The 12473-nt window shown below is 29.8% G+C and overlaps 1 protein-coding gene across 3 annotated transcripts in view; it reads right to left on the bottom strand.

Annotated features, from left to right (window-relative positions):
• The window catches only part of LOC145294135 (nesprin-1-like), a 1091614-nt gene that overhangs the window by 102671 nt on the left and 976470 nt on the right, over nucleotides 1–12473 (bottom strand). For all 3 annotated transcript variants that reach the window (XM_080141241.1, XM_080141242.1, XM_080141243.1), the window contains one exon: nucleotides 9366–9507. In XM_080141241.1, the coding sequence (XP_079997367.1) occupies nucleotides 9366–9507 (142 nt within the window). The remainder of the gene's footprint in view (nucleotides 1–9365; nucleotides 9508–12473) is intronic.

Genomic DNA, 12473 nt, shown 5'->3' with positions numbered 1-12473 from the left:
GTTTGTGCCATCTTTAGCTGTCAAATTAATATCAAAATTATAACACGAAACAGTTTGTGCCATTTTTAGCTGTCAAATCAATATCAAAATTATAACACGAAACAGTTTGTGCCATTTTTAGCTGTTAAATTAATACCAAAATTATAACACGAAACAGTTTGTGCCATTTTTAGCTGTTAAATTAATACAAAAATTATAACACGAAACAGTTTGTGCCATTTTTAGCTGTTAAATTAATATCAAAATTATAACACGAAACAGTTTGTGCCATTTTAGCTGTCAAATTAATATCAAAATTATAACACGAAACAGTTTGTGCCATTTTTAGCTGCCAAATTAATATCAAAATTATAACACGAAACAGTTTGTGCCATCTTTAGCTGTCAAATTAATATCAAAATTATAACACGAAACAGTTTGTGCCATTTTTAGCTGTCAAATTAATATCAAAATTATAACACGAAACAGTTTGTGCCATTTTTAGCTGCCAAATTAATATCAAAATTATAACACGAAACAGTTTGTGCCATCTTTAGCTGTCAAATTAATATCAAAATTATAACACGAAACAGTTTGTGCCATTTTTAGCTGTCAAATCAATATCAAAATTATAACACGAAACAGTTTGTGCCATTTTTAGCTGTTAAATTAATATCAAAATTATAACACGAAACAGTTTGTGCCATTTTTAGCTGTCAATGAATTGTATTAGTTATTAGTAGGGTTAGCCGGCATTGGCCAGGATCCGGATTTCTATAAAATACATAGAGTACCTAATCAAATAACAGTAAAATTGAAAGCAAAAAAAAAAAAAAAAAGAAAAAAAAGAAGTCAAATCGAGACTTGGTTTGTTTTAAGGTGACATTAGTCCATCTCCCCTCTCTCTTTTTACTTTCTCTTTCTTCCTCTCATCTTGTCAGCCAAAAGCTACGAAAGAAAGCAAAATTAATTTTTTTTTTCATTGGCGAATTTCAAAAACATAATGTTATCAAATTAGTACGCAGTGCTTTGGATAGTGGAAGTAGAACTCTATACTGTGAGTTAAAAGAAAAACAAAAAATTCACCTTCTTCAAAAGAGAAAGTATTGATAAGGATTAAATATAAAAATTGTTGAAATCGATTGAAAATCAAATTTTTGTTTTTAACAACACGGATCAATATTTCCTTATTTGACTGTCGAAGCAGATTTTTCCTAAAACGATTGATCATAGAAGCATGGATGAAAAACTTACTTTACTTTATTTATAAGAAGATTAGCTGAAGTATTCGTAATGAAAGTGTTTCTCAAACCTTTCTCTTATGTGCGTCAGTTTAAATGAACATTATTTTAAAAATGTTTAATTAATTTTAAATCACAATAAAATAATTTTTTAAAATTACATTTTTCGAGTGTATGATGATCAATATTAGCCAGAAAATAATTGGAATGCTATAGCACCCCCCCCCAAAAAAAAAATCAAAGAAAAAAATGATTGTCTAGTATAAGATTCGAACTTACGATCACAGAAATTATCGGAATTGAAGTCAAACACTTTATCCATAAAACAACGGAGCCAAAAAAAAAAAAAATCAAAGAAAAAAATGATTGTCTAGTATAAGATTCGAACTTACGATCACAGAAATTATCGGAATTGAAGTCAAACACTTTATCCATAAAACAACGGAGCAAAAAAAAAAAAAAAAAATCAAAGAAAAAATGATTGTCTAGTATAAGATTCGAACTTACGATCACAGAAATTATCGGAATTGAAGTCAAACACTTTATCCATAAAACAACGGAGCCAAAAAAAAAATCAAAGAAAAAAATGATTGTCTAGTATAAGATTCGAACTTACGATCACAGAAATTATCGGAATTGAAGTCAAACACTTTATCCATAAAACAACGGAGCCAAAAAAAAAAAAAATCAAAGAAAAAAATGATTGTCTAGTATAAGATTCGAACTTACGATCACAGAAATTATCGGAATTGAAGTCAAACACTTTATCCATAAAACAACGGAGCAAAAAAAAAAATCAAAGAAAAAAATGATTGTCTAGTATAAGATTCGAACTTACGATCACAGAAATTATCGGAATTGAAGTCAAACACTTTATCCATAAAACAACGGAGCCAAAAAAAAAATCAAAGAAAAAAATGATTGTCTAGTATAAGATTCGAACTTACGATCACAGAAATTATCGGAATTGAAGTCAAACACTTTATCCATAAAACAACGGAGCAAAAAAAAAAAATAAATCAAAGAAAAAATGATTGTCTAGTATAAGATTCGAACTTACGATCACAGAAATTATCGGAATTGAAGTCAAACACTTTATCCATAAAACAACGGAGCCAAAAAAAAAATCAAAGAAAAAAATGATTGTCTAGTATAAGATTCGAACTTACGATCACAGAAATTATCGGAATTGAAGTCAAACACTTTATCCATAAAACAACGGAGCCAAAAAAAAAAAAAATCAAAGAAAAAAATGATTGTCTAGTATAAGATTCGCACTTACGATCACAGAAATTATCGGAATTGAAGTCAAACACTTTATCCATAAAACAACGGAGCAAAAAAAAAAATCAAAGAAAAAAATGATTGTCTAGTATAAGATTCGAACTTACGATCATAGAAATTATCGGAATTGAAGTCAAACACTTTATCCATAAAACAACGGAGCCAAAAAAAAAAATCAAAGAAAAAAATGATTGTCTAGTATAAGATTCGAACTTACGATCACAGAAATTATCGGAATTGAAGTCAAACACTTTATCCATAAAACAACGGAGCCAAAAAAAAAAAATCAAAGAAAAAAATGATTGTCTAGTATAAGATTCGAACTTACGATCACAGAAATTATCGGAATTGAAGTCAAACACTTTATCCATAAAACAACGGAGCCAAAAAAAAAATCAAAGAAAAAAATGATTGTCTAGTATAAGATTCGAACTTACGATCACAGAAATTATCGGAATTGAAGTCAAACACTTTATCCATAAAACAACGGAGCAAAAAAAAAAAAATCAAAGAAAAAAATGATTGTCTAGTATAAGATTCGAACTTACGATCACAGAAATTATCGGAATTGAAGTCAAACACTTTATCCATAAAACAACGGAGCAAAAAAAAAAAAATCAAAGAAAAAAATGATTGTCTAGTATAAGATTCGAACTTACGATCATAGAAATTATCGGAATTGAAGTCAAACACTTTATGCATAAAACAACGGAGCCAAAAAAAAAAATCAAAGAAAAAAATGATTGTCTAGTATAAGATTCGAACTTACGATCACAGAAATTATCGGAATTGAAGTCAAACACTTTATCCATAAAACAACGGAGCAAAAAAAAAAAATCAAAGAAAAAAATGATTGTCTAGTATAAGATTCGAACTTACGATCATAGAAATTATCGGAATTGAAGTCAAACACTTTATCCATAAAACAACGGAGCCAAAAAAAAAATCAAAGAAAAAAATGATTGTCTAGTATAAGATTCGAACTTACGATCACAGAAATTATCGGAATTGAAGTCAAACACTTTATCCATAAAACAACGGAGCCAAAAAAAAAAAAAATCAAAGAAAAAAATGATTGTCTAGTATAAGATTCGAACTTACGATCACAGAAATTATCGGAATTGAAGTCAAACACTTTATCCATAAAACAACGGAGCCAAAAAAAAAATCAAAGAAAAAAATGATTGTCTAGTATAAGATTCGAACTTACGATCACAGAAATTATCGGAATTGAAGTCAAACACTTTATCCATAAAACAACGGAGCAAAAAAAAAAAAAAATCAAAGAAAAAATGATTGTCTAGTATAAGATTCGAACTTACGATCACAGAAATTATCGGAATTGAAGTCAAACACTTTATCCATAAAACAACGGAGCCAAAAAAACAATCAAAGAAAAAAATGATTGTCTAGTATAAGATTCGAACTTACGATCATAGAAATTATCGGAATTGAAGTCAAACACTTTATCCATAAAACAACGGAGCCAAAAAAAAAAAATCCAAGAAAAAAATGATTGTCTAGTATAAGATTCGAACTTACGATCACAGAAATTATCGGAATTGAAGTCAAACACTTTATCCATAAAACAACGGAGCCAAAAAAAAAAAAATCAAAGAAAAAAATGATTGTCTAGTATAAGATTCGAACTTACGATCACAGAAATTATCGGAATTGAAGTCAAACACTTTATCCATAAAACAACGGAGCCAAAAAAAAATCAAAGAAAAAAATGATTGTCTAGTATAAGATTCGAACTTACGATCACAGAAATTATCGGAATTGAAGTCAAACACTTTATCCATAAAACAACGGAGCAAAAAAAAAAAAAAAAAATCAAAGAAAAAATGATTGTCTAGTATAAGATTCGAACTTACGATCACAGAAATTATCGGAATTGAAGTCAAACACTTTATCCATAAAACAACGGAGCCAAAAAAAAAATCAAAGAAAAAAATGATTGTCTAGTATAAGATTCGAACTTACGATCACAGAAATTATCGGAATTGAAGTCAAACACTTTATCCATAAAACAACGGAGCCAAAAAAAAAAAATCAAAGAAAAAAATGATTGTCTAGTATAAGATTCGAACTTACGATCACAGAAATTATCGGAATTGAAGTCAAACACTTTATCCATAAAACAACGGAGCAAAAAAAAAAATCAAAGAAAAAAATGATTGTCTAGTATAAGATTCGAACTTACGATCATAGAAATTATCGGAATTGAAGTCAAACACTTTATCCATAAAACAACGGAGCCAAAAAAAAAAAAAATCAAAGAAAAAAATGATTGTCTAGTATAAGATTCGAACTTACGATCACAGAAATTATCGGAATTGAAGTCAAACACTTTATCCATAAAACAACGGAGCCAAAAAAAAAAATCAAAGAAAAAAATGATTGTCTAGTATAAGATTCGAACTTACGATCACAGAAATTATCGGAATTGAAGTCAAACACTTTATCCATAAAACAACGGAGCCAAAAAAAAATCAAAGAAAAAAATGATTGTCTAGTATAAGATTCGAACTTACGATCACAGAAATTATCGGAATTGAAGTCAAACACTTTATCCATAAAACAACGGAGCAAAAAAAAAAAAAAATCAAAGAAAAAATGATTGTCTAGTATAAGATTCGAACTTACGATCACAGAAATTATCGGAATTGAAGTCAAACACTTTATCCATAAAACAACGGAGCCAAAAAAAAATCAAAGAAAAAAATGATTGTCTAGTATAAGATTCGAACTTACGATCACAGAAATTATCGGAATTGAAGTCAAACACTTTATCCATAAAACAACGGAGCCAAAAAAAAAAAAAATCAAAGAAAAAAATGATTGTCTAGTATAAGATTCGAACTTACGATCACAGAAATTATCGGAATTGAAGTCAAACACTTTATCCATAAAACAACGGAGCCAAAAAAAAAATCAAAGAAAAAAATGATTGTCTAGTATAAGATTCGAACTTACGATCACAGAAATTATCGGAATTGAAGTCAAACACTTTATCCATAAAACAACGGAGCCAAAAAAAAAATCCAAGAAAAAAATGATTGTCTAGTATAAGATTCGAACTTACGATCACAGAAATTATCGGAATTGAAGTCAAACACTTTATCCATAAAACAACGGAGCCAAAAAAAAAAAATCAAAGAAAAAAATGATTGTCTAGTATAAGATTCGAACTTACGATCACAGAAATTATCGGAATTGAAGTCAAACACTTTATCCATAAAACAACGGAGCCAAAAAAAAAAAAAATCAAAGAAGAAAATGATTGTCTAGTATAAGATTCGAACTTACGATCACAGAAATTATCGGAATTGAAGTCAAACACTTTATCCATAAAACAACGGAGCCAAAAAAAAAAAAAAAATCAAAGAAAAAAATGATTGTCTAGTATAAGATTCGAACTTACGATCACAGAAATTATCGGAATTGAAGTCAAACACTTTATCCATAAAACAACGGAGCCAAAAAAAAAAAATCAAAGAAAAAAATGATTGTCTAGTATAAGATTCGAACTTACGATCACAGAAATTATCGGAATTGAAGTCAAACACTTTATCCATAAAACAACGGAGCCAAAAAAAAAAAAATCAAAGAAAAAAATGATTGTCTAGTATAAGATTCGAACTTACGATCACAGAAATTATCGGAATTGAAGTCAAACACTTTATCCATAAAACAACGGAGCCAAAAAAAAAAAAATCAAAGAAAAAAATGATTGTCTAGTATAAGATTCGAACTTACGATCACAGAAATTATCGGAATTGAAGTCAAACACTTTATCCATAAAACAACGGAGCAAAAAAAAAAAAATCAAAGAAAAAAATGATTGTCTAGTATAAGATTCGAACTTACGATCACAGAAATTATCGGAATTGAAGTCAAACACTTTATCCATAAAACAACGGAGCCAAAAAAAAAAAAAACAAAGAAAAAAATGATTGTCTAGTATAAGATTCGAACTTACGATCACAGAAATTATCGGAATTGAAGTCAAACACTTTATCCATAAAACAACGGAGCCAAAAAAAATCAAAGAAAAAAATGATTGTCTAGTATAAGATTCGAACTTACGATCACAGAAATTATCGGAATTGAAGTCAAACACTTTATCCATAAAACAACGGAGCCAAAAAAAAAAAAAAAAAATCAAAGAAAAAAATGATTGTCTAGTATAAGATTCGAACTTACGATCACAGAAATTATCGGAATTGAAGTCAAACACTTTATCCATAAAACAACGGAGCCAAAAAAAAAAAAATCAAAGAAAAAAATGATTGTCTAGTATAAGATTCGAACTTACGATCACAGAAATTATCGGAATTGAAGTCAAACACTTTATCCATAAAACAACGGAGCCAAAAAAAAAAAAATCAAAGAAAAAAATGATTGTCTAGTATAAGATTCGAACTTACGATCACAGAAATTATCGGAATTGAAGTCAAACACTTTATCCATAAAACAACGGAGCCAAAAAAAAAAAAAAAATCAAAGAAAAAAATGATTGTCTAGTATAAGATTCGAACTTACGATCACAGAAATTATCGGAATTGAAGTCAAACACTTTATCCATAAAACAACGGAGCAAAAAAAAAAAAATCAAAGAAAAAATGATTGTCTAGTATAAGATTCGAACTTACGATCACAGAAATTATCGGAATTGAAGTCAAACACTTTATCCATAAAACAACGGAGCCAAAAAAAAAATCAAAGAAAAAAATGATTGTCTAGTATAAGATTCGAACTTACGATCACAGAAATTATCGGAATTGAAGTCAAACACTTTATCCATAAAACAACGGAGCCAAAAAAAATCAAAGAAAAAAATGATTGTCTAGTATAAGATTCGAACTTACGATCACAGAAATTATCGGAATTTAAGTCAAACACTTTATCCATAAAACAACGGAGCCAAAAAAAAAAAAAAATCAAAGAAAAAAATGATTGTCTAGTATAAGATTCGAACTTACGATCACAGAAATTATCGGAATTGAAGTCAAACACTTTATCCATAAAACAACGGAGCCAAAAAAAAAAAATCAAAGAAAAAAATGATTGTCTAGTATAAGATTCGAACTTACGATCACAGAAATTATCGGAATTGAAGTCAAACACTTTATCCATAAAATAACGGAGCCAAAAAAAAAAAATCAAAGAAAAAAATGATTGTCTAGTATAAGATTCGAACTTACGATCACAGAAATTATCGGAATTGAAGTCAAACACTTTATCCATAAAACAACGGAGCCAAAAAAAAAAAATCAAAGAAAAAAATGATTGTCTAGTATAAGATTCGAACTTACGATCACAGAAATTATCGGAATTGAAGTCAAACACTTTATCCATAAAACAACGGAGCCAAAAAAAAAAAAAATCCAAGAAAAAAATGATTGTCTAGTATAAGATTCGAACTTACGATCACAGAAATTATCGGAATTGAAGTCAAACACTTTATCCATAAAACAGCGGAGCCAAAAAAAAAAAAATCAAAGAAAAAAATGATTGTCTAGTATAAGATTCGAACTTACGATCACAGAAATTATCGGAATTGAAGTCAAACACTTTATCCATAAAACAACGGAGCCAAAAAAAAAAAAATATTTTACTTTTTTTAATCTACTTAAGCACTCTTACCTTTCTGCAGCTGAAATAGTTCGATTGTTTAAAATAAATCTATATATACATATAAAAGTGACCTTGGGTGTGTGCGTGAGCGCAGAACAGTCTCTACCAAACTACTCTGTCAATTTTTTTCTACAGATTTGAAACTTGATATATGGGCTAATCAGACATGTGGAACAAAATCGATTTGGTTTTTAGCCAGAAAAAAAACCTGCCAAGAAGTCAAAATTAGAAATCAGTAGGCGTAAATCGAACTAATATACATCCTTTACACATGCGTAAATATACATTTATAAGTTTAACTGGGTTAATTTTTAAAGTTTTAATATCCATGAGTTCTTAGGTCAAATGGTAGCAAATAACGTTGGAGTGCTATGTTTTGGTTTCAATTCTAACTGACGGCACCCAAGTCTTATTTTTTTTTAACTTTTGAAATCACTACTATATATTGGGTACAATATATAGTAGTGATTTTATAGCCTTTTATATAATACTAGCAGATATACCCAGCGTTATCCGGGATTGAATGATGATCAACCAACGTTTCACACTCCTATATTTTTATTGTTATCAAAGTCAGTGTTATCGCCCATTTTTCAATCAAATCGATTAATTGCCTGCTCACCTGTCTCCCTGCAGTTACTTAGTCCACGATATATTGTAGTCTACATTACACTGTAGAGAGCCGACTATTGATTTTATAAAATTATTGTTTATATATATATATATATATATATATATATATATATATATATATAATGGCTTGGAATTAAAGTTTAAAATGCAAAAGTCAAGTATCATGATTCGATTATGCTCTGAACAGAAACATTAATTTCGAACGTGTCCCTGCCATATCAAAGTTGATTTTATATGCCGGGCTTTTCTGCTTGTGTTGTAATAAAACTTCTCAAATGCACTTATGATGTTAGGCTGTATAAGGTGTTGACATTAGTCAAAATTACTTGTTCCTTCTTTCATCAGATTATTTTTATTTTTGATACTTATCGAAGACATTCCGGTTCAAAACCCACTTAGAAACACTGCCAGATAAATAAAGTATATGCGTGTGAAATTTCATGAAAATCGGCCCAGCCGTTTTGGAATTCATTGGGAACGAACTCACACACACAGAGTTACTTTTATATAATTGTAGAGAAATGTTGAACATCATTGCTAGCGAGGCAACGCTGCGCAAATCCTCCAACCGTGAATATTTCTTACCTGATAAAACCTGTGTTGACAGTTTTTGCTTTTAAATGAATCATCAGGTTTCTGTAAATCTTTCTCGGTTTCATCCAACCAAGTTGTGAATTTGCTGTTGTCAGTCATAAAAGATTGCCAAAGCTTCCAAGTTTCTTGAATACTGGGAACAAAAAAAGAGAAAAACAAAAACGATGATTAAACCTTCGAGATTGAAATTTCAAGTGTTTTGAAGAGTAGTAGATACGTTATTCGTTTTGTATAAAAAAAGACATCACATATATATACATGGCTGATTTTGGTAGGGTGTGGGTTAGGGTTAGGGTTATCACTTATCGTAACTCAGTCACATTCGTTGACACAATTAATACTGTCATCTAGAGCAGGGTTTCCCAAAGTGGGCGCCACGGAGCCCTGATTTTCAAGTAAAACCAACGCTATCTGCTTAATTGTCATGCCGCAGTAATGAACATATCCAAAAAGTACGGAAAACGATAAAGTAGAAAATTAATTATTAATGAAAATAGTTTTCGAAGACAATTAGCAAAAATTGAATTTTGCTAAAAAAGAAACCAGAGAGTTCCAATCTTAACAAGGGATGTAATTTTTTTCTGAAAACTTAGGCCAATCCAGCAAAACTCGGCTTTCGCTACTTGTCTTCGAAAACTGTTTTCATTAGTATTTAATTTTTTTACTTTATCATTTTTCGTAATTTTTGGATATGTTCATTACTGCAACATGACAATTAAGTAGATATAGCATCGGTTTTACTTGAAATTCAATATTTTGATTTTCGAATTTCGTTCTAATAACAAAGAGGCACCTATAAATGGTTAGGGTCTAACGCATTTAAAAAGACTGATTTTTATAAATAAATACCTGTTGCGTTGTTTTAACTTCACGTAAAGTCAAATAGCTGTTTGATTTCCTCTCCATGTAAAGGTAAATAGTAAATTGATTACCTTTCCAAGTAAGGGTAAATTATAGATATTGATATATTGATGATACTTTTTATCTGATAGTATCAAAAAAAGTACAGCATTTATAGGCCATGTGCTGTGAAAGTCACTGTTGGCTTCAGATATAAGAAACTGACTAAACCAACAGCAGGAGTTTTTAAAGGAAATATGCATGAAAGGGGGTTTGGCCTAATTAAAGGTGTGAGATTTCTCGTGACCCCCTGAACCCCCATGGAATTATCTACAGTCTATAAAATGTAGCATGGGAGTTTTGTTGCTTCTTTGAAGATCTTACAGCTGCTATGCAAAAATAATAGGAAATCAGTTAGACTATTGAAAATTCATAAGATTTCAAAGAAACTAAAGAGAAAAAAAAAGGAAAAACAAAGAAAAAAAGGAAAGAGAAAAAAGAAAAACAGAAAAGCAACAAAAAACAAAAAGAAAAAAACAATTATAAAGCAACTAGTTAACTCGTCCCAGGACGGGTAAAATAAATTAGCAAAACAGAATCACGTTGCACCACTTTTATGTCGCCTCACGAAAATTAAAATGGAACTGATATTTAGATCTAGAATACTTATTCCAGTTTTCATAAAAAAAAAATTTATTGTATGATTTTGATTCAAGAATACGTCTAAAATTAATGGATTAAGCTTAAGGGTCTTAAGAAGAAATTGAAGGAATCTTTCTTAATTTGTGTCTAATGACTACGAATCCAATTCAATACAAATGTGAAATATTTTAAAGGGAAGCGAGAGTTACGCGGCAGTCAAAAGTAAACCCAACATCCACTTTTTACCCTCCTTAATTACAATTATTACAAATAATCAAATCTATTTTGTCCATTTTTGAAGTTTCGCATTTAAACACATTGAAAAGAAATATCATACATTGTTTGGCTAATTATTGAAACACTACAGTTGGTTCCATACATGAATTAACCCACTTATCGAGTTAAATAGACCAACTGACGATTTTCTAGGACAAATTTCCGTTTCTCTTGTTTTCGTGCTGTAATAATCATAAATAAAACATGAACGGCTCCCTTTCTAAAATGCGTCCATTCAGTTTATGCGTTTAGTAATGAAATAGAATTTCAAAAACTATCTGGCAAATATATCCGGTGAACCAAGTGCAAGAGAGATTCAAACAATTGCACTAAAAGGAGGAAAGTTAGGACCTTAAAAAAATATTTCGTTTGGACTATATGAGATAGCTGGTGAATGCCTAAGATCCGGTCGGATGCCCCATCCCCAGTGTGAATAGGCTGATGAGAAAATTGAAAAAGAGAGTGGAAAGCTTCAAGGCGTTGCTGTTATGCTATCACTACTCCAAGTTTGAAAGGAGATGAAATCTTCAGCGAGAAAATAAAAGCAGATGAAATCTTCAGCGAGAAAATAAAAGCAGATGAAATCTTCAGCGAGAAAATAAGAGACAAAGAATACACCGGTTGGCCTACTAAAAGCTTCTTATAAAGATTGCATTTAAAAATTCTATTTCAGACTTAAGTTTATGAAATGAAAAATTCAGAAACCGATGAAGATGCTATTTCAATTTTAAACATAAGAACAAAGCAAATGCGATACTGAATTCAAAGAAAAGGAAATGCTATTTCAAACTTAAGCGTGGCAGACCGATAAAAATGCTATTTTAAACTCAAGCATGACAGACCGATAAAAATGCTATTTCAAACTTAAGCATGACAGACCAATAAAATTGCTATTTCAAACCTAAGCATGACAGACCCAAAAAGTTGCTAATTTAAACTTAAGCATGACAGACCGATAAAATTGCTATTTCAAAGTTAAGTATGACAGATCAATAAAATTGCTATTTCATACTTAAGCATGACAGACCGATAAAATTGCTATTTCAAACTTAAGCATGACAGATCCAAAACGTTCCTAATTTAAACTTAAGCATGGCAGACCGATAAAATTGCTAACTTAAGCATGGCAGACCGATAAAATTGCTATTTCATACTTAAGCATGACAGACCGATAAAATTGCTATTTCATACTTAAGCAAGGCAAATGTATAAAAATGCTGTTTTAAACTTTGTTATGACATATTGATGGAACTTTTATTTAAAACTTAAGCATGACAGTCCAATGAAAATGTTATTTTGAAATTAACATGACAAATTAATGAAAATTCTATTTTAAACTTT

Source organism: Euprymna scolopes, chromosome 15 (genome assembly GCF_053919585.1).
Source record: "Euprymna scolopes isolate OS-2025 chromosome 15, ASM5391958v1, whole genome shotgun sequence".
NCBI lineage: Eukaryota > Metazoa > Mollusca > Cephalopoda > Sepiida > Sepiolidae > Euprymna > Euprymna scolopes.
Note: the sequence above shows the minus strand (reverse complement) of the source record. Positions and strands in the feature narration are given on the sequence as shown.